At 39.9% G+C, this 23,571-nt stretch overlaps 1 protein-coding gene across 4 annotated transcripts in view; it reads left to right on the top strand.

Moving 5' to 3' along the window:
- LOC114523863 overlaps positions 1–23,190 on the top strand; it is a 28,980-nt gene extending 5,790 nt beyond the window's left edge. The window contains exons 1-6 of one of the 4 annotated variants that reach the window (XM_028544907.1): positions 1,849–4,032; positions 5,259–5,354; positions 10,502–10,686; positions 17,229–21,638; positions 21,793–22,473; positions 22,912–23,190. In XM_028544907.1, the coding sequence (XP_028400708.1) occupies positions 3,867–4,032; positions 5,259–5,354; positions 10,502–10,686; positions 17,229–21,638; positions 21,793–22,473; positions 22,912–22,965 (5,592 nt within the window). In that variant the 5' untranslated portion in view covers positions 1,849–3,866 and the 3' untranslated portion in view covers positions 22,966–23,190. Of the gene's footprint in view, positions 1–1,848; positions 4,033–5,258; positions 5,355–9,228; positions 9,570–10,501; positions 10,687–14,491; positions 14,869–17,228; positions 21,639–21,792; positions 22,474–22,911 lie in introns of those variants that run through there. The other 3 variants (XM_028544906.1, XM_028544908.1, XM_028544909.1) reach the window with 3 other exon arrangements.
- The last annotated feature ends 381 nt before the right edge of the window (positions 23,191–23,571 follow it).

The following is a 23,571-nucleotide window of genomic DNA, read 5'->3' on the forward strand; positions in this document are numbered from 1 at the left end:
TGGCTCTAAAGAGTTATACATATAATTTGTACAAAAGTTGTATAAAAATTTGATCTGTTATTACTGTAGTTCAGATAAGAGGTAAATTAATGACGTACGAATGAGAACAATTCGAGGCTTATCTAAGGCCATCGCAGAGGAATAATTCTTTAGAATCTTCAATCTTGAGACCTCAACTTAAGATTAGCTTAGATTTGAGCGATTAAACATCAATGCATGTATAACTTGCTGAATGAATATAACAGTTGGAATTTTCACAGCTCTTCCCGTGAACATATATAGTCAGAGAACCGCTGGTTATATATATAGCTACCGTTATGAATTTGGAAAATAGTTGCATGGTCTGTTCCGATGGGTATATACACTGAATATAGCATATTGGAATATAACTATTTGAAAACTTAATGCTTTCTATTTAATCTTTCGCTTTTGAAATGAAATCTTTTCATTTTGTGTCAACCAAAAGATGAAAACTCTACCACATTTCCAGACAGTATAGTTTCTGTTATGCTGAGGTTTACAGCTTAGCCAACAATATATATACTCTTGTGGTGGTAATTTTTATTTTAACACCTTTTGTCCACAAAGCCAGGTCTTATAAAAAGTCATAATTGGTTGTTAATGCAATGCGTGGTGCGGAAAATTAGTCAGCCACTCGATTGTCTCAAATTGATGCTACTTTTCGATTGTCGAGTTTCAGGAACCCCGTTGATAAGATGAAATTATAGTCTTTGTGCGCTTGCAAAGTTTAAAGCTCCCTAATACGGTTTAGCTTGCATATTTCTTATCATATCAGACTCGTATTTGCAGAAAGGCTCATTTATGGTTTTTTACTCCAATTCCCTGCACGCGCGTGAATCCAAATTCTCATCCTGAAGATGGCATGAAAAATATGGTCGAAGCAATCTCGTTTTACCAGCGGGCGGCTCGTCTGGTAATTACTTTATCCTAATTACCGGCAGATGAATTCGTCGGATTCTGCATGGAGCATGTTCTATAGGCTGCACAGGAGAGATTAAAAAATTTAGCTTCGTGCAATAAACTTTGACACTTAAATATTTCGATCTTATCAAGAGCGTATACGCTTCTCGGTATGTGAGGTGTAATCTAAATTTAAAAGCGCTAAGTTAAACTTTAAAAAAAACGATAGCGTAGGTAGGTTCTATAGTTTTAGTCTGATAAGCCCAACGTCCACGACATTCCAAAAATTTGATCCATAGCGAATTGTGGTCACGCATGCATGTACTCCATCTGTTGTTGTAAACAATTATGTCTGGCGTTATTCTGAGCACACTGCATCGGTTATAGCTGTTGATGTATAAACCCCATTATCGTTCCAAAAAATTGGCGTCCTGAAACGTAAAGCATTACAAGCCATGCCAATAAAAAAACTACTACAGTAAAAATGTTGATAAAAAAATATTGGGGCTTTGAGAGGTAAAATAAGTACGTCTTGTCTACATATTAAGACCTATATATATATACGTCAAACCAACACATATAGTGCTCTAAAAATTTAACAGGCTGATAAAAATCTTTAGAAACCGACGTGGAATGACATAGATCAGTTCTGAACATTTGCGTAAGCGTTTAGAATAATAAAGACAATTTCTAGAAATGCATCATGCTTGCCAAGTTTGTTGCAAAGTAGACAATATATTCAAAATGAATGAAAAATTTTCAAAAGTCAAACTTGTTACATATTGTTCGTTTAACCTCGTTAGGCGTCCAAGAGAATAGCTTTGAAGAAGGAAAATAACTAATTACTTTGTATATATACTGCCGGTGTCTACAGGTGCATGAATTTAACATAACAATGCATTTGATATAACGCTCCAGGGCCTGATAAAAAACTTTCTGTAATTGCAAACTGGTAATGTCAGTTTTAAAGACGCGGTGTCCGCGTGCATGTAGTCAGTGTGTTGCCTTCTTCAGGTACCTTGTGGAATAACTTTGAACGCTTTTTCGTTCAATCAAAATAATCTTCATCGTAGTCGTTGGTTATATAAAAAGAAAGGCATATCTCAGATCTCAATATATAGGAAATATGTATTATAAAACAGATGGAGGAATTATATAATCAGCTTTTAAGGAACAAAGCGTGGGGAACGAAGCGTAATATTCAAGTTGAAAAGGACTAAACAGACACGTCATTATCACTTCTACGGCGTAACGTCTGAACGCCACTCGCGGTTTTAATAACATAAACCCGAAGACTACGAATCTGTCTTGGCAATATTGCTCTGATCACCTCATCATTTGGATTCTACAAGACTTTTGACCGCGGAAGTTTACTTGAGGAGGTCATATAAGGAATAACATTGTTTATCTTAGTCTAAACATAATTTTTGTTGTTGCAAGTGTCTTCAGTCCGGCCTAACCGTTAATCTTTTAAACGAGGTTTAAATCGCATACACGTTTCTTACAATCTCGCGCAGGACTTCAGAAAGAAACGACGTTTTTACATTTAGTTTCCGCCGTAAAGAAACATTGCAATTTTGTCCCTATTTTGGGCCAAAGCGGAAGAAATTAAGTGGTATATATACAACACTATAGCATCGGTCGATCTGCGGTCAAGGAATACGGACGTGTGTCTATATACTGCAGCTGTGTCACTTCTTTTGTAAGGGATTACTCGCGACTAGAGTTCCGTTGCGTGCTGGAGATTTGAAAACTAAATAAATCTAGCCGAAAGACCGCTTAAATCGTCATAAATCATCAAAGACCGACCACATCGTCAATAATCGTGAACGGAATAAATATATCGTCGAGAAAAATTGACATACGAGGCAAAATAACCGTGGAAGGTGAATATAAACACTGAAGTAACGACGAAAATTTGGCGACACTGATTGTATTGTTTCTGATAAAGATTGAAGAATCAATGATTATTTTTGTTCCTTTGTTATATACAAAATTTGAAGGAGTTTAATTTATAAAAATGGATCTGAACATCATTGGCATTTAAAGGGAGATTATATTTTGCGGTGTAATATATATTTATCAATAGTTTCCTCAAGTCTTCCCATTTTGAGAATCTTCTTGCCGGATTTCGTTGAATCATCAAAGCCGCTTCGTCTGTTGTGGGACGTGTTAGGGCTCATGATAGTTCTTAGTCACGCTGACTGAAAGTAGGACAAGTCAAGTCGTTAGCAACGACAAGAGTGCTTTAAATAATATAGTGGAGTGTTTCTTGACAATATTCGACTGGAGTCGTAAAACTACGTATTGGGTGCTTGAGGCGAAGAATCATCACAACTTATTCTGCTGTGGAAAAACACGAAAGTATTGCCTTCAGAACGCAATTCGTCGACGAAAGATACTCCTTGAAATAGGGCTTTTTTCGGAAGAGCTCTTAACGGCTACTGCTTTGTAAATATAAGGAACTGTCTATCGTGCCAGTCATGGTAAACATGTAGCGCTATACTGATGTTAAAGGTGGATTTTACAAAATTAAGCAAGTGCGTCTATATTCAACATATAATCAGCTTTACCTAAGAAGGATCTTACTTAATATTCCTGGAATCGGTCCAAAAATCTCGCATTATATAAGATTTTTGATCACAAGGATTAGTTGTTATTTCATCTTCAAACCTATAATTCCTTATCTTGAGTCAAAGATACATTGGGCATAGAAGAAATATCATTCTTTTCTATATGAACTAAAGGAATAGCTCATTCTCATCACGCCGCGGGAAATAAAGTTTTACTTGTAAATTTAAAGAGCATCGGTACAGTATTTAAAACTCTCAGACGAACTACTTCACTATATCAAGGAAAACCCGTCAACATCGTTAATGTAATTGTTATTTGACTCGGAACAATGTTCAAAAACTGAGACGGTAAAATGTGATGATATTTCAAACATGGATTGTGGCTTTCAATTCAAAACCGGCGATGTGGTCTTAGTGGAATGGATGGACAAGTTATACTATGCTAAAATTCTTCATATTGATTATTTGAAACGCATGTGTAGCCTGCTCTTTGACGACGATTCAATTGACCATTGTCCATTTACAAAGATACACAGCGGTTGGTAGAATGTTTCTTGTCATTTCTTTTTATATTTTGTATACGTATATACCCAAAATTAGCCGATGTGTACCACGCTAGGGAGCTGACCGTGTTGTCGTCTCAGTTAGACATCGTGATGCATTTCAGTTGAATAGTTAACTACGTTTATTGAAATTTCTAAGAAGGGCGTTTTGCCAACATGGAGTATACCAGAAATATTTATAATGCTTGTGTTTTTTTCCCTTTCTTCTAAGTGGCAAAGATAGCTATTCCGGTTGCTAGCAGGTTATAAGGTCAGGCACGCCTCTTCAGCTCCACGCCTCTACAGTACGTGGTGTGATGAGAATTTGGAATTGAGGCAATTGACTTCTCTTCCTGTCCGTCCATCGATACTTCAGAGCAAGATTAACTTCATGTGCTCCAGCACAGCCCAACATAATCTAATTAGGTTAACTAAGCGGCGAGTTCTACTTGATCTAACCATGCTTAACTTGGTGGCGAGTTCTGTACAACATCAGATCACTTTAAGGTAGCTCACATTCAAGAACATGTACCACCTCTGCATGATCTAACCATGCTTAACTCAGTAGTGAGTTCTGTACAACATCAGATCACTTTAAGATAGTTCACATTCAAGAACATGTAACACCGGCCTCTGCATGACCTATAACCATGCTTAACTCAGCAGTGAGTTCTGTACAACATCAGATCACTTTAAGATAGCTCTCATTCAAGAAAATGTACCACGTCTGCATGACCTAACCATGCTTAACTCAGCAGTGAGTTCTGTACAACATCAGATCACTTTAAGATAGCTCTCATTCAAGAACATGTACTACCTCTGCATGATCTAACCATGCTTAACTCAGCAGTGAGTTCTGTACAACATTAGATCACTTTAAAGTAGCTCACATTCAAGAACATGTACCACCTCTGCATGACTATAACCATGCTTAACTCAGCATGATCTAACCATGATCTAACCATGCTTAACTCAGCAGTCAGTTCTGTACAACATCAGATTACTTTAAGGTAGCTCACCCAGATTGATATGATATCACGCGCCCAGCTCTTAAGCAATTTTACACGCTTAAAAAATACCCTAAAAACTCTTCTGTCAATCACGCAAAAGACAAGCATTTTAAGTAATATTGGCGTTGATTCGAGTCTACTTGACATTCGGGTTGGCCACGGTATGCTTTTTTGTATTTTCCACTTATACGAAACTAATGTATTCTTCCTAGTGACCGAGACTACAGCTGAGATAGTTTGCATTGTGTGTAAAGATGGCTCCAGTGTCAGACCAAACGAAATTGTGCTGTGTGATAAATGTGGAATAGGTAAGTTTTGTTGAAAACGTGTGTAACAGTAGATTTATATAAATTTCACAAATTCTTTCAAGATTAAGTAAAGCATGCTAAATGAATTTACTGTATTCTAGAAAGTTTAATCACCTCCGAACTGTAATTCGCACCTACAAACAATGGTTATTTAACACCAAGGGGCCAGCGTGCGTGTCATAGCCCCTATCCCTAATCTTGATCAGAGAATATGAACTGTTCTTCACCCTGCAAAAAATTCGAGGCGCACCTATCAGGCTAGCTCGGGGAAGCGCTCTCTGACTCTTACAGACAAACTACCCCCTCTAGTTTCCGCCGTGAAATATAGCCTCATACAGCCCCGATGAGGAACGTGAAGCATAGTTAATGTAGCATCGAAGAGGTTTCTGTGCGATCGCACGCGAAATGGCGACCTTATCATATCGTAGACCAGAAACGCATTACCTTAAACGTCAATACTTCCCACCAGCCGACAAGCTGGGATGAATGAAAATTGCAATATTTATTCAAACAGTTAAGTGCAGCCACCTGCCCTGTAATGACAGATGTAGGACATGTTCAGAAATACGTTATTATCTTCATATCGTAAAAACAATGATAATAAATTCAGCTTAGGCATATGGGTCTGCGAGTAAAGCTGCTTTGCGCGTTATGCGAACAGCGCTATCGAGACGGATTTAGCGTAAATCTGGTTTAACGCGACCATGTCACGTTTAAAACAAAGTTACACACACGTTCTTGTTTTAAGTGCGAGGCGCCTCAGCGATAAAAACGTATATCGACAGCCGTCGTATGGTATAGGAATGAACCATATACTGATGAAGACTAGGATGTGGAGAGAGTTGAACAGGGAGAGTTCTCCTCCCACTACGGACCTGTGCACGTGGTTCTAACCCTACACCCCCTCTCCCGTGTGAGCATTTCCCCCACCTATGCGCTCAGAGCGTTGCGTGACCAAAATGCAATAATGCATGATGAAAGTTGATTATAAGGGATGAAAAAAAAATTCGTATATTCAAAGGATTTGCATGTCTGCAGGTTGCACGATATTTTTGGAATGACAAGACTTCATCAATTCTTTGATTAAATTCCACTGACAGAAATACGGTAAACGTGAAACTCGAATCTGCGATGAATGTATGTGTCCATTGAAACTGATTTGAACTTGGTACACTATATTTTGCGTTATAATGTTCCCTCGAAAATCTCCTCAAAAATAGGTTTATTCTCTAGCAGAACTGAAATCAAGATAAGGCGTTCGCATTTTCGGTAAAAAATCAGACATCTATTCTCAGTAGACAAGATTGTTATTTAGTCATATAAATATGTGCAAATTCCTTGTATTCTGTGACACTCACAATAGTCAAACAGAATAAATTGTTTGTGAAGTCATGGGAACTAAAAACAATACAGAATGTATGCGGCCGTGTGCTGAACATATGGACACAGCTGGTTTGCTAAAGTCATTTTATAGTTTGCGCCGTGCGAAGACAAAGCCTTGCTCAGAACTAATTCTGGGATCCAGGGTCAGCTGATATATTCAGTTTGAATTCGTTTTTGCTTTGTTTGTAACAAAGGTAGCTTAGTAAATTTCCACACTAGTACTGGCAATATTCAGTCTGAGAAAATAAAAGAATACTTGGAAGGTAGGATGCCAGAATATAATGTTCATGGCGAGTTAATTAGGAAAAAGTGAAACAGAAACCAACTATTCAAAAGCAGAGAGCGAACGACGTTTAGATAATGCTGTACTTATATAGGAATTGATTGCCTGCATGAATGCCTGTGTAATGCTAGGACAGCGTTTTCATCACTGACTGGGTGGCTTGTGGGATCAGACGAAAGCTTAGATAGAGGTGTTTGACTCTATTAGATTGTTATAGTGCTTTGACTCGAACAAACACGAGTGACATGGTGAAGCTATTAGCGACGCCAGTTAACTCTTCCGGTGTTTAACGTGAACCTGTTCATCACCACAACTTTAATTCTAGCTAAAAATGCCGGATGCAAGAGATATCGTGAATAAAGCCATTATGTTTACCAAAGCGACATTCGAAGGTAATGCATACAAAATTAGAAACTGTCGCAATAACGCGTCACATGTTTGAAAAAAACGTAATTTCATTGTTTAGTCTATCACACAATATGGTGGTCTTGAGAACAAACTATACGTGCATACGTGCGTATCTCGCAAGCTGTGTTAAAAACTGCTTTACATTGTTCCGAGACAAGAAATTTAGGATGCGTACTTTACCGTTTGTTATTCGATCGTATCACGTTAAGGTCCCGTTATCGCGACAAGATCACCTCATATATACTACATTTAGCAAACTAGAAGTGTCTTGTGCGAGGAAACTGCCGCCTATGGAAGTCATTTCGGCTCATTTTTGCCCAAAGTGCGCCGCGGGTGTCTCAATTATCGCAAGGCGAAACATAACGAGTGAAGCGTTGATACACATGCAAATCGTTGAAATATGAATTCTTATTATATCAAGTACAGAACTTGTGTAGTTCTTCATATTGTGTATTGGTTTATGCCGGGCAATATTGCTTCTCCATATGCAACAAGCTGACCGGCTATCTAAATAATTCGTATATTCTCGCTAAATCCAATATACTGGCAATTTCATGCACAATAGTAATGGCAAATGCTTTAGAAAGTGTGTGTTAAATTGTTTTAAGATGACAAAATCACCGGATGCAATGAATGGTAAAATATAGTTTTTTAAAAAAATATGCAGTGAAATCCCCCAGAATTAATTTAACACAGCCAACTGCTGCTACTGCTGCACTCGCTTTTAAAAGCTATTGTTTTGCTAATCGACAATGAAAGGCAACCTCGCTTTTCTTAATTCTAGGAAGGAAAGGCCGGCTGTACACAGTTGTCCTCACGTCCGCCCCCCCCCCTCGCATAAGTAGGATGTGAGAGATATAAAGTAATTTACTCTGTCTGACAGAAAAAACACCTGCGTTTATTTGCATGTGAATATAAGTCTGCAAATAAGACAGACATTGTCTTCAGACCCATAGATATACACCGGTGCCTTCAAAACCCACGTCCAGTGTCAGACGATTTAACCGAGTATATATATAGGATATCCTGACAGCGATATAAAGACCTACAATATATTCACAAAGCTTATCCATTCATACAGTTTTTTATGTATAGATCTTGTATTACAACGGGTAGCAGTTTTGTTTTCCAGCAGGTAATTGTCAGAACCCGCAAAAAGCAATTAAATATCCTAAGAGCCAAGCACTAAGGGCCTTCTTGATATTTAAACTTAAATTGCATGAGATGAAAGGACCGCTCGAACGAGAGTGAAGTAGAGAAGGACTATTTAATCATTGGAAAGGCCTCCATTAGCAGCTCAGACCCACCCTCGCAGGGCATAAATATACTCCTGTTGACAAGGCTTTATGACATGAAATATATACGTTTACACGAAGACGGACAAATTTATTTATTTCCAAATTCTTGTTTCGTTTGAACATATCGAACAAGAATGCTTAAGATCTATACAGGCAGCTATGTTTTTCAATTCATCTGTTTTGTAAATGCAGCTGAAGCAATATCGTCACAGCACTCGAGCGCACGAACTTTAAAACCGTTCAACTGCTGTCTGAAAAGCGCAGAAGATCTTCCCCCTGGGTAGAAAACGAGCTCATATTCGATCCGTATACGCATATATCGCTTCTAGCATTGGGCGCTGTGGAAATTACTTTGCGTTTGGAATTATGTAATTATTTACACTGCTCAAAAGTGTTTACTCAGTTCGACAATCATTAATATTGATAGAGATGACACATTTCACTTTTCAGCTGTTTCGCTTGCACAAACAAACGCTTACGTAAATTTCGCAATGAATTGATGCGAAAATAACGCTTTGAAATTGGAAAAATACGCGCGAAAAAACGTACGGAATATCCGCCGTATGAGGGTGCCTTGCTTCTGCCGAAACGTGTCCTGTAAGGACAGCTTTTGAATGCTGTGAAAACAAGTTGATGTAATTAATGAGAAGAGTGATAGTTCGTAGACGCGTATATTACAAGCGAACAGGTGTAACTGAAGGACGAGTTCTGTCTAAGAGCTTTCACGGCGACAATACGTGCGCCGCTTGCTACGGCACTGCAAGTAGTAAAGCGATCTCGACGGGGACAAAATTATAACTTCAACAAAGGAATATCATAACTGCAAATATAATCGCTAAACAGGCAAGTGTATTCTACGTTTTAACGTCTTCAATCGAGCCGGGAAATCTACTGAAACGTCGTTATTGCGTACACGGGGAAGCGTCGCAAGAGTCGTGATGCGCTCGGAGATAACTAAAAGTTTCTATGTTTTTAAACCAGGGATTGTTTCAAAACTGTTTAGGGACAAGAATGCTTTTGTTTTGGTGTTCGATAGATCTGGAGCAGAGCAAAGTTAACCGAATGATGTGATAAGCTACCATACTCTATATTTGCAATATATTACAACAATATATGCTATTTACATGCGCTGGGCAGTAATTAGAAGCGGGCAGTGGGGGTGGGGTTACAAATAGGCCAAGGTCGGAAAATCTAGGGGGGAAGGCCTACCCATGGGTGAAGAGTGGGGAGGGGAATCTAACACCGTCTTTTTCACAAGTCTACTCGGGATAACAAGGGATGGCCCCACAGAAACTCTTTAGCTAGAGGACGCTACAAGAATCGTAATATTATCATACAACAATAATAACTTATTTTAAAGACGGACTGGGCATCTGGGTGATCGTTAAAAGGAAGTTAGTGCGAGCTATAATCAAAAAGCAATGTCTAGGTTGTAAGGTCTTGCAGACGTTGTTTGGTTTTACTGCTTCCCGCGCGCACTGCTCCGTGCTATAGCACTTTTATCATAGCAAAAACAAGAGACGATATTATGGTCGTTATATAATAATAATGATAGTCATGCTTTTCAATACGAAAACGTTGTAAAAACGAAAGATGGCCCAGTATTATAGCCATCACACCTTTAGAATATGAAAGAAGTTTCACCTACAGAGGCCTTATAAGTCTTACACATTCAGGCGACTATATTGCTTCGTATATCACAAATTAAGAAAACGAAAATAAAGCAATGTGCGGGTCGCTGTTTCACAAATATTGTTCATCGATTTACCTTGCAGGCTATCATCAACAATGCCATAATCCCTTCATTGAAGACAAAACATTGGAACCAGATGAGCCATGGATGTGTGTTTACTGCACACAAGGATGTGAATGTCCGTATCTATTGAATCCTTTTGAAGCAAAACGACATTTAAAAGATTTTGCTTCGATGTCTGGTAGAAAGAGCAGAGAAGATCCAAAGGTAGGTTTGCTGTTTATTGTTTCATTTTTCTTACAATTGTTTCGAAGGAAGCCCGTGATGGATAACGTGTGCTTAGGTAAACGCGATTTGTGTGAACGATTTCAGGCCGAACGAAGCAGTATTGCTTGGCGTTACCACTATTGTAACGCCTTATTTAAGAATATAGGATACTTTAGTTTATATTTAGGAACTATCCCTCGCGATTTCAAAGGTATATATAAACATGGTTGCTCTTAATCTAAATTCTGGGAAACATCAGTACTACCAATGAAACGTTTTAAAAGAAAACAATATAAGCAAACACGAAAATAAGATCCTCAAAATTTTAAGGTAACCGATCACAAGTTCTCCGGAATTAGTTTTATTTTGTTCAGGACCATATATAGCCTGATATTCGCGTTGAATGGACGAGTATACATACGGTAACATACCATATAGTTTCAAATTGCATGTTAGAACTTAGTAAATTCTAAGCTTCTGCTCAAATCTTCCCGTATAACCGGTACGTGACAGTGTAACTGTTATTCTTGCATGGTTTGAAAAGTAAACAAACCCAATATCTTTCTCACGAGAAAGTTAGCGATCAACCTGATTGAATATCCTCGACCATGCAGAATAAGGAATGAACACTTGTAAAATAAAATGATGTAGAACTTAAAAACCCTGGAAACATGAAATTTTAACCACATACTTTAACAATTCATTTCAGTTTATAAATAGATCAGAAAAAACCCCCCGCATACTTTTGTTCACGGCTGGTGCTTGTCGAACTGATGAACAGATCAGAGATTATCGTAGCATGCATGCATACGAATTTTATCAGAAATAGTTTCGTCAATTCCATCATGAACGATTGTAGCAATGATTGATAAGGCGCACATGTTCTGGGAAAGATTATATCGTGACCATATAATCCCCAGGTCAGACCACAATTTCGTTTATTCTGGCACGTTTTTTTTGCTCCTCACAACAAAAATGACAGGCATTGATCGCAGGATTCTTTCAACAGGTTGAACAGACTTCTAATCTCCGAGGAACAATTTTTCCTTGTCGATCACTAACATGCATGCGATGATCCAATGATTATGGCAAAGATTTGCCGTTTACACTTAGTCATTAGAAATAGCAGGCAGATTACTGCCGGGAAACGCGACTACACCCTGGTCCAGCGTTCTCAAACAGCGAACTAATCATTCCAAGCTGCAACCAATTTTATACCGAAATAGAAGGAATTGCGATGAAGCAGATGAATGACGTAAATTTAACGACAAAGTGCTAATATTGTTGAGTGATTTGCAAGGGTGTTGGTTATATGGATAATAGATATTGAACGGAAATTAGCGCTCAAGTTTTCCGATGAACTCTCTTAAATATGACCTAACATGACCTCAAACCCCAGTCTTGCCAACGAAGACGACTGAAGACAGGATTCTGGTATAAACATATGTTAACAGGGACTGGAAAACGGTGGTGGAATGTTACGTATAAGAGGGGCGAGGTATTGGGAAGGGGGGCGAGGTTTCGGGAGCCCGGGTGCTTGAAGAAATATTTGTTGGCTAAAACACCTCAAATCTTTATATAATGAACTTTAAACGAACCACCACCAATGGCACGGTAGTTAGGATAGTAGAAATACCGACACTACATAGGGCAATAACCCTTCATCTTCGATATTTTATTGAGATACCATGCAGTTGGCTTATTATAGTTTCATTGATATTGGTATAGAACACCAACAGTCATAAAATCTGCATTGTCAGATCAATAGGACATAAATGAGTCTATTTAAGGATTTTTCAAAACGGAACAACGTCAACAATAAGTACGTCGGGGATTGACAATTACGTTTATAACGACATCATCGTTCTAAGTAAAAAAAAAATTTTCAAAAAGCACTGCGAATTGTAATTTATTTTAAGCCTTAGACGTCAAACTCAACCCACCAAATCATTTATCATGTTGAATATGTTTCCAGACCCAGAAAATCTCATATGATTCAGTAGCATTTCTGTTTTCAAGAGCTTCAAAACAAAACATGGTGAGTCAAAAATACTCGAACAATGAACAGCAGGTCTGGCAGGTTTTGTAGAATTTAGGCCGCCGCTACAGGCGAGCGCTGATAAACTTTGAATAACAGGTATGAGGCTATTCTCCGCCAGAGTTTTTATATAGTTTATTTATCTTTGACGGGTTAAGAAAAGAGGAGCCTGTGCCTATCTGGTAAGCCGCTATTGAAGAGGGTTGAGAAGGAATGCGACGCCAGACCGGAAGATATTTGTCTGTACGGACATTCCGCTATGAACAAAAAGTAAATAAGAACCTTTCTTAAACCAAACCCCCACAACGTGAATACTTAGAAAAGGGAACTGGATGCATATCCGATGGCATTGTGTTTGTTGGCATGGTGCGATCATGCCAATATTTGGAAAATGAAAACAAAAGGTTTACCCGGTCAAACGTCTCGTATCTGGCTTCCGCTGGGCCTGAGAATGTTCCTCCAGTTTGCTGCGAGACAGGTATCATTATCGAAATTAAACTACGGCTTGCACAGGAATGATCGTGGCGGGGATTCTTCCCCATTCGCAGGAATTTACTGTTCGATACGGTTACAAAGCCATAATTGTCGCAATCTTGATTGAAGATACGCGCTCTGAGAAATGATCATTAATAATTTCCCTCATTACCGTAGGCGTTGCTGGGCTTTGAACCCGCGCTTTGAAAGTTTCAATCATTTGATGACCACAGTAAGCGGTTAGAAAACACATAATAAAGGGTTAATTTAAAGGGACTTAGTTTGTTATCTTGAAAACAGACTCAATTAAGTAAAGAATAGGCTAAGATGGCGCCAACAAAGATCTGTGGGTTTTAGAATCACGTAAAACAACTGGTAAAAACCTAGGACATTAACAGACATGATTGTAAATATGATATATATCAGAAACTATGATCGGCAATGATCCATAATATTATCCATACAATACTATATATTGGAGAGTTACTCAAGGAGACTAACAAGTAGTTATTTTGAAAAACGCAGAAATGCTATAGCTATAGCGGTGTTTTTTATCCTTCTATAATGTCGCTATAGCAGATATATTTATATCTGATGAATAAGTGAGAGGTGTGTCTCATTGTAAAGTACCATAGGGCAACTGCTCAGCACATCGACGTAAATGGTGTTTTGCAGAAAATCGTATTAATTGGAATGAGATCAGCTTAAGATTTTTCTGTCAAACAGGATAATTTGGACATCGAATGCAAATTTCAGATATTGGCGACTGCTTTGCAATGTTTGCGAAAATACATCGCACGCTTTCCTGGAGTTCCACAAGCTTGAGATTTATACCCCTACTTAAAAATTCAAAGACAAATATTACCACAGCTGGGGTGTTTCAAATTAACTGGCTAAGACTCAAAGTGAAAATCCTGTTACACCAGTTCTATATCCGCCAGAGGGGAATCTCTCGCATGCATGAAGCGCAAATCATGTTCGGATTATTTCTCATCTTTTGACGGTGGGCTGCAAAATTTGTATGTTCGCGTGCGTAATTAGGCAGCGATCATCAATAACAACATCTCAGGCTGAGACGACGTCGTCTCAAGCAAAGAGCCATAAGGATCTTTTGATAAGTCTCCCCTCCCACAAATATTTACCCTGTAGCGTATCGGCCATGATGATCTATATCAACTGTTACAAATCATTTCACAAAAAGATTACGCGCGGTAAGCCTTTGAAAGCTCGTTGAATTGACGTCATTGGGGGAACTCATTAGAGAGGCACTATATAATCTGAAAGAACGAGAGCGGAAGAGCGTTTTGTCGTAACAAGTGATCGCTGAAGTGTATATTCATTGCACGTCTCAGCCCTTTGATGTAAACATTGTAGATATTGTGGCATCATCGAGAGTGGAAACAGGGCAAGCCTGATACTTGACGGGACAAATCGAAAACGATATACGTGGCTTAACTGTATACAACGTTTAAACGGTTACGAAATTTCTTCTCAACTCAACTCATAGTTCAACTCAAATGATCACTTATGAGGATTTGTGTGAATATTTTCAACTTCTTAACAGTACGAGGAGTTCTTAAACCTATATGTATGTATGGGCATCTCGAAAAAAGCTATCGACGATTGCCACAATTATGAATTCGTGATATTTCTCGGAGCAACGCGTTGTGGTTAGTATAAATAAATAGTACGTGTTAGCGGGTCATATTTACATATTCACGGCAGGGTTGTATAGTCATATATATACCTAGTTGTAGTGTATATTGGATAAAATATTTAGAAGGTGTATAATAAAGAATGCAGTGGTCAAAGTTAATCTCCTTAACTCATAGCTTAGGGGCAGTCAACTGGTCGAATCAGGTCTAATAAATCATTTTTTTTGCTCTTATCAACTGATATCGCGATTTGACAAAAGTATAAAAGGATTTTAATTACGTCATTTAGTAAAAAAATAAAATTTTCCTCATTCTTCGTGGCAGAGTCAGTGCTGTGATACGCTGAGTTGCGCCCGCGAGAGTTAAAAAACGAATCTGCTTTCAACATGGGCATTAAACGAACTAATTTTAGGCCTTTTAGACACGAAACATAAAACTCGATGCTCTTCACACGACTACACAAAGCCAAGATAGATTTATGTGTTTTGTATATATTTATAGTCAATAGATATACCTCCTGCTGTCTTTAAAAAAGATGCTTTTAGAGATGCTTTCGTTTGTACGTGCAAGATTAATGATTACATAAGCATCATGCATGACGTCAATTTAGAATAAGATGTGTTTGACCTTGTTTATTTATTATTAAAATAGTTTTCCAGGAAGGTTCATACCTATATATGCGCCGTGACGCTGTGAGATACATTTCAGCACAGTTAACGCGGAACAACCACTCAAATTAGCGACCATTTTTTTACTATCATATTCAAAACATAAGTTCTTGAATTCTCTGCCGTTCACTGCATGAAACAGCTGGTTTTCCCTTGTCAACGCTTAAACCAGCGTAAGGCAGGCAAAGAGCCTTCCGACTTTAATGCATATAATAAGATTTGAATGATCGTATTTAACCTATTTCTGCCTCTCACGAAAGATAACGAAAGTTTGTTATCACCTTGGTAAAAATGCCATAAGTCCATTTGTGGGTAATAATATATGGGAAGCAGTTGACTTGTTCAGAGAACTAACGGAAGCATCAATAAGACTGAATGTCAATATTTCAAGGATATAATGCTAGCTATTAATCTGAAATATCACTGATCCCTGCTTTTTATCCCCTGCACTTGATAAATGGTTCTTGTTTTTGGGAATCAATTCAAGATTTCTGATCGAACAACGGTCATCTTGTAAACCGTTTTGTATATCTGAAAGAACCAGTGCCATGGTTACCGACAATTTTTTGACAAAAAATGGGGCTCTTTGTTATGGAACGATGACTTGTTTTCCGTGTGCCATTAGCATTGTAAACACAATTCTTTACAATGGAAACGTTGTGAAAATCCATGTTATGTTAGATTCTTCATAGTAAGAAATCTGCATGGCTTGGTCTCAGTCGTTGTACAAAAACATGGGTGATCATATAACCTCTATACCACGTATCTTCGAATTTTTATATGCCGTGAATTACTAAATGAATTAGCAACATTTTCATCACCTCAATCATATACATCATTCATCGCAGCGATCCCACACCTAGACTTATAGAAGTTTAACGTTTTAATTAATGAGTATTGTTGAGTGACCTGATAGTTTTCCGGCATAAAAATGTTAAAGCGACAAATACTTTGCCTTTCATTGAGTTTACCCTCGAGCGAGATCAGAAATCACGGATGGATTATCCTGGGCTCGTAGTAGGCAAATGAAAGTTGGAAATATGAAGAAGATCAACACCTTCAGATAGCATTTCTCTGTAGATCTTTTGGAATTTCATGCATGTGTGTTTTTTTGTTTTGTGGCCAAATTTTTAAGACCTTGGCTTAGAGTTCCTCTTTCTAAAAATTCTAAACAGGGTTACTTTTAAATCAAGTTATTTTAATATAAAGAGACTCACACGCAATCAAATATAACAAAGACTGACTAGAGTTCCTTCTTGGCAGAGCTAACCATTGAGAATTAAATCAGACACTAGCTGCTAGTTCCCGAACGTGAAATACCGCATTGGCAAATTTATCATCAAAAATTCCTGTTTACTCAAGTGATTATAACACTATTTCCAAATAATCCTTTGAAAGTTTACCGAGAATATTAGAATAGGACAATTAAGCTGGCATAATTCTCTTCACACAATACAATGCCAGGCAAGGGGGTGATTAACAGCTAATACCACTCAGTAATCCTTTCGTGAACCTTTAAAGATCTGGAAAACTGGATTTGCCCTAGATTTATTAGTGCATCTGTAAAAAAGATATTCATCCACTGTCTAGTCTGAGCGATTTTTTTATATCATTCCTTGTAGGGCGTGTTATCAGCAGTGGACTAAAAAAACTCTCATCTCTGAGTTTGGGAAAGCCGATTTGAAAGAGTTTTTTTGTTTATTTCAGGAAAGTCACTACAACATGTCGAAGCACGCATCGAGTTACATACCAAGCAAACCTTCCCGGGTAAGAAACCTCATGGCCAACTATTATCACGATCAACGTAGAGGTGGCATGGATGCGTCACATGTCAGACACATGGCTAGAGAAGCGCATCACGTGATGAACCGCCGTGGCGTGATGGAGAGGCCTAGGAGCAAGTACTACAGATACCCGGATGACAGGAGCAGCGAAAAGGTTGAAAATTTTGAATCCCGTAAACGACGCTTGGCGGACCAACAGGAGAAAAACAAGACGTCACAGGATGTTTGGGATAACGGTGGATATGCCGCTGACGTCACTGATAATGACGTGACAGCTGATGACGTCAGCAAATTAAAAGGAAAGGAAGGACCACGTGAGAAGCAGCGGTTGACGCAAGATTTGGAGAGACAGAGGAAGAAACTGAAGGAGGATATGAAACGAGGTCAGGAGTTACAGAGGGAGCATAATCAGTTGTTGACACGTGATCAAATGCATGATCAGTCACGTGATGTTACAATTAGTCCACGTGATCACATTTCCGAGGATGCCGCGAGGAATGAACGATCTTATGACGATCGAAAATACGAAAGACGGCACTACAGCCATGACGGTGGGGCGGAGTATTCGGAAAATGTCCGTAACAGCTCGGGAAAACGAGCTCGCAGCGAGTACAGGTCAGCGGATGTGAGGGTAAATGGCGAAGGGCCTGGCGACAAAACTTCAAACAAAAAATTAGATCCATGTAATTGTAATGAGACGACTGGGATTAACGAGAATATTTATAATATATCCGATAAACAATGCGAGCATTCCAGCTCGAGGCAAGATTACCACGAGATTAATGGCCACGCGAGTGACACGCGTGAGATTCACGATCACGCAGGAATCACGGGTGACAAACACGGGCAGGCTACGAAGGAAATGTACAGCAGTGAGAAAATTGAAGTGCTTGGAGAGAGCAGTGATAACGAAATGACATGCAACGACACTCGTGATAAAAGTAAAGTTAAATCAGGCGAAAAAATAGGAGGAGTGAATCATTATGAAGTTCACGAGTATCAGGGTTTACGAAAGGAAAGGCGGTCAAAGGAAGGAAACAAACCACGCTCCGGTTCAGTGAAATCTGACAAAGAATCTTTGAGGGACAGTTCAAGTGGTACTAAGCGAGGCTCTTGTAGTGACGAATCTGTTGACAATGATCACAGAGGAAATAAAAGACACAAAGCAGAAGGCGCAAACCACGAAGACAGTCGAAAGACGCCTTACGAGAACGATGCAACTGAAAATAGGATGCGAAGCGATTTCCCGCGTCATAACTGGTTGGTCGAGAGGTGGATCAACCAGAAAACCGTGCCGACGAATGAGAAACCACGGGGAACTGGTGCAGAGGAAACTCACAGAAGTAGTGTCGAGGGGTGTAACGAGCCTCTTGAAACCACTAGAGAATGTACGTCAATAAACAATGTTCCTGATGAGATTTCAGCCACACAGACGTCGGGGAGTCCAGTGTACGAACAAACTTACAAAGATGAAGTTATCGATGAGGGATACACGAAGCAAATTGTTGATGATGGTCTAGCAAAGGACGCCGGTGAATTTGGGGAGCGACATGAGAACGAAATCCTTAAGGTACCTTCACCAGTAAAATACGAAAACTACCCGCAAGGTGAAAACAACAACTCGCCTGAGATTGAATATTCAGCAACAAAGAACGAACCACTTTTATCATCACGCAATCTCGACAATGGCTCGCCAGAAATAATTCAATATTCGGAAACAAACAAAGTTCAAGCTTCGCCTAAAACTGAGAAAACCTCGCCTTTACGGGTAGAAACCTCGCCTAAGATTCCAGAAACGTCTCCAAAACGTGTAGAAACGTCGCCAAAACCTACACAAGAATCCCCTAAAAGAGTTCAATTGTCTCCTCATCAGCTGTTTTCGACCGACAGTGTCTTGCCGACCTCTACTGGTACAAGCTGTGTTTTGCCTGACCAACAACAAACCTTTCCTAACTTGGCGCAATCGCCGCCCAACGAGAGGCCATTACCACTTAACCCTATTCTGGCATCACCAAGTAAATTACCGCCTGCATCAAACTCCACGGCCAGATCACCTGAACAAATACCGCAATCGCCAAATCGAATTGCAGAAGCAACAAGCGGGTCAACGGTATCGCCAGCGCATCGTGTACCAACCAACAACTGTATTCCATCGCCACCAAACCAGGTACAATATTCTCCTAATAGAATACCACCTTCTCCGAATAGAATACAACCCTCTCCTAATAGAATACCACCCTCGCCTAATAGAATACAACCCTCACCGAACAGAGTACCAGCTTTTCCTGATAAAAAGACACCCTCCCCTAATTCAGCATCTGAGTCACCAGGCGGGGTCCCACCATCACCACACTGGGTAACAACCAATACCATACCAGAAACACCAAATCAAGTACAAACTCTGTCAGATAAGGTACAGACCTCTCCACGTAGAGTGTCACCCTCGCAAAATCGCATCTCTCCAAACGACAAAAGCAGAAGATCATCTTCCAGCGGTTCGGGACAACATATTGAAACAAGGAGAATATCCCCACGTTTCACACCAAGAATCGACCAGGACTTCGGGGGAAATCAGGAGGAATTGAGGAGATCAAGGAATAGGATAGGATCAAGGGACAGTGAATATGAAGCGATCCACCCAGGGGGGATAAGACGAGAAAGCCAGTCAGGAGGGGCAGAAGAAAAAATTATCGAAGTGACTTCAGACGGGGAGGAGAGTAAGCGAGAGAGTTCAGAGGAAAATAAGGAATTTTCAAAGATTCAAACTGGAAGATCAGTGAATCCCGTGAGCCCTATTGTTCGTCCCGACAAACATGTTATGGAAGAAATGCATTCTGGGATACACCAACCTCGTATCCAGGACCTCAAATCACTACGTGCACCTACTGAACTCCCCCCAGGCCTACCGCTCACGTACGCGGCGTATTCCACGAAAACCTTCTCACCACATTTGATTACTCATAATGCAGGAGTTATGCACCATCCCGGGCACCCTGCCCTACAGGGAGGTTTGTCCGGTAGATTGGAAATATCCCAGCATACAAAACCCGATATGAACTGTCCATTTCATGGCAAAAAGGTGGATAAAATGCCCCTACATGTACCCGGGTATCCCGTGTTACACGGCGATGCACACATGTACTCCCAACATGCGTTGCACGAGAGTGAAGCGGCGTTAAAACTTCGCGATAAACGACCGGAACACCTCGAATTTCCCTCGGACCCTCTCGCCATGCAACGGAGAATGCCGGCAGTTTACGACCGTCATCTTGTAATGCCGCATGGGATACCAATGCATCACCCACGTTTTTTGGCCCCAGGGATTGTTGACGAACACGGTTTTCCTTTGGACAGCGAGAGATATAAACATAGGCTCGAGGCCGCCCATGCGTACACCGGCATACACAAACCACAATCACATGCGCCAAGTGGCGTCTCCGCGGATTCTTCGAGATACGCCGGATCGACGTCGGAAGGAAAACGACATGCGTTGAAATATACGGATGAAAAAAGAGATACGCCAAAAGACAACGGAATGCCATCGGAGGGTTATCGGCATCCTCACCGGGAACAGTCGCCTATGATGTCACATTCGGATAGAAACGAGGTCATGAAAAGGTATAATATTTCGCCTCAAGACACGAGGTCTTCTCGAGTTGAACACGTGCTGCGCACGCGTCCAGGATCTCATGGAAACTATACACCATCCGTAAGACAAATGAAAGAAGCACATCCGGGATTCATCCAACTTGGCGAGGTGCACAAAGAGAAGCCAGGACCCGAGTCTAGGCCCAGTCCTTCACCGAAAACACTAGATCGTGAATCAATCAATCGAGACTTCAATGAAAGGTTCAGCATGTTGGATAAAACATTCAAAGAAAAGTTGGAGGGAACAGACAGAAATAGAGAAGGGGCAATGGCAGCTTACAGTGCCGCGCAACGGAGGCATGGGAACGAAATTGGAGGCCCACCAAAAGCCTGGGGCGAGAATCAAGGTAGGCCAGTTGATCCACTAAAGCATAGACACTTAGAAAAGCACGTGACGAGTACTAAAAACACTCCTCAAACCTTGGATGAACAGAGAAAACTTCAAGATCATGGCTCACCGCGAATAATGGTGACTAGTTCTCATACCCCTATCCACAAATCACCACTGCCAATGTCGTCATACCGTTTTCATGGAAACATGGTACCAGGTTCCCCACACGGCTTGCCTCGGGGCATGGTTCCTGTTATGGCTAATCACGGAGACTTCGGTGTATGGCAGGGTATGAGGGGAACCGCTAGGATACCTGGCTACCCTCCTGCAAATCTTGGGACAAAAGAAACTCAGGTAAGCACTGAACTTTATACACAAGTGGAGTGTAGGCAGTATGTTATGGTACTGATCTTACTAGCAGAATCTGGAGCGATATTTTCGGCTCATTCAAGCACTTGAACATGAATAGTTGAGGCAGAAATAAAGAGATGTTTTGTATTTTTTTTAGGGGATAGCACCAGAAAAGAATGAACGACTCAAACAGGACTACACGACAGCACAGCGTGAATACCAGGACAAAGAACGTAGCTTAGCGATTGAAAAACACCGCATGAACTTAGCACAACTAGAAAACGAAAAACGCAAGGCTTTCTTGGCGGGAATGAAGGATCACGAGAGGCGACCGGAGAGTGCCGAACACGAAGCACGAAGTCCGAGGACACGCGAAGAGGAGATGCGCAGGACCTGGGAAGTGGAAAATCGGAAGAGAAAATTGGAGCAGCCCGGAGCAGATATTTCCCAACACGCCAGAGCCCAAGCTGAGTTGAGTAAGAGATTAATGACAGAAAAGACACATCATATGCCTATTGAGGAGTTAGCCTCTAGAAAAGAACAGTATTTAGCTGTGTGTGCACGACAACACGAAGGGTACGGAACCCCGGCAGTACCTTACCCCGATAGAGCTCGAAGTGCCGGTAACCCACCGTTCTTCATGGGTCGTATAGGCCACCAAGCCGAGGCGAGTGTTAGCGAGGCTTTACGGAAACAACGCGAGCACAATCAAAGACACGAGTCAATGCGAAAGATGGTTAAAAAGAATAACCGTTGCATGTGTGGAGTGTGTGGTAAAGAAGCATCGTTCCTTTGTTCAGGCTGTCAGAAGGCCTGGTACTGCAGTGCTAAATGTCAGGTAAGAAACATTCCTCGTCCTCATGGTAGGAACGCAGCCTTTACACCTGTGGCTAGCCACAGATCTCAATATTACGCTGAATGCAGCCTTTATGTTTTCCAATAAAGCACCTGCGTAGGAACGCGTGTTTGAAGTCGACAATAAAAACGACAAAATTACTTATAAATAGTTGTATTTCGGCCGAAGTATAGCTTTCTACTCTCAATTGTTCCCTTTTAGTTTCCTCTTTCGTCTATAGTTCGCGAACTTGTCTATAAACTAACACTTTCAACGAATTAAATCTCGCCTTGGTGATGAACCGTAAAAATGATGAAAAATAATGATAAAGAGGACCTCTTCCAAGTCCGATAAGCACCTTTCTCACATTTCCTCCCTGCTCTAAGAGCATCCATAACGGTGACCAGCCAGTAAACTTAAGATCCTTTTTAATTATTTTAGCACACGGCCTGGGCTGACCATTGCAAGGAGTGCACCGAATCTAAGCGCAAATAAGAGCGGCAAGAAACTGGGTACTAGTCATGCGTAGATTACGTCATGGTTATCATCTTGGCTGTACTTAAACTATCGTAGAATATATTGTAGTGTATAAATGCAAATCACTTTCGTCTTCATGAAGTATTCAAGAAAGGCGATATTTATAATCAGAAATGAAAAATACATCTTACAAAATTGTAAAAATAGACGTAATTAATTTATTTATTTCGCTACGGGAAAAAGCGTCTTAATTTATTCAAATAGATTTAGAATTTGTATTTTTCTTCGATGCTCATTGTAAAAATTTATTAAACGTTTCAGCTATCAATTTGTGTCAATTTATCATCGATAATTATTGATTGATTATTGATTATTTTGTTCCACGATAAACTCATTAATCAATATAAGTTTAGTTAAGAAGCTTTTAGAACACACAGTTATTTCGTATGAAAAAATACGTTCGTACAGAATTATTTGAACATGATAAGATTGGGAAAAATATGTTAGATAATTAATTAAACACGCAACACTTTATATTTGTCGATTGTAGTTATTTAAAAAACACACAACAGCACACAATTATTATTTTATTAACAACAAAATTTGAAAATTCACATATTTATA

This window comes from Dendronephthya gigantea, unplaced genomic scaffold (assembly GCF_004324835.1).
Source record: "Dendronephthya gigantea isolate DGI-Jeju-01 unplaced genomic scaffold, DenGig_1.0 000028F, whole genome shotgun sequence".
Taxonomy (NCBI): domain Eukaryota; kingdom Metazoa; phylum Cnidaria; class Anthozoa; order Malacalcyonacea; family Nephtheidae; genus Dendronephthya; species Dendronephthya gigantea.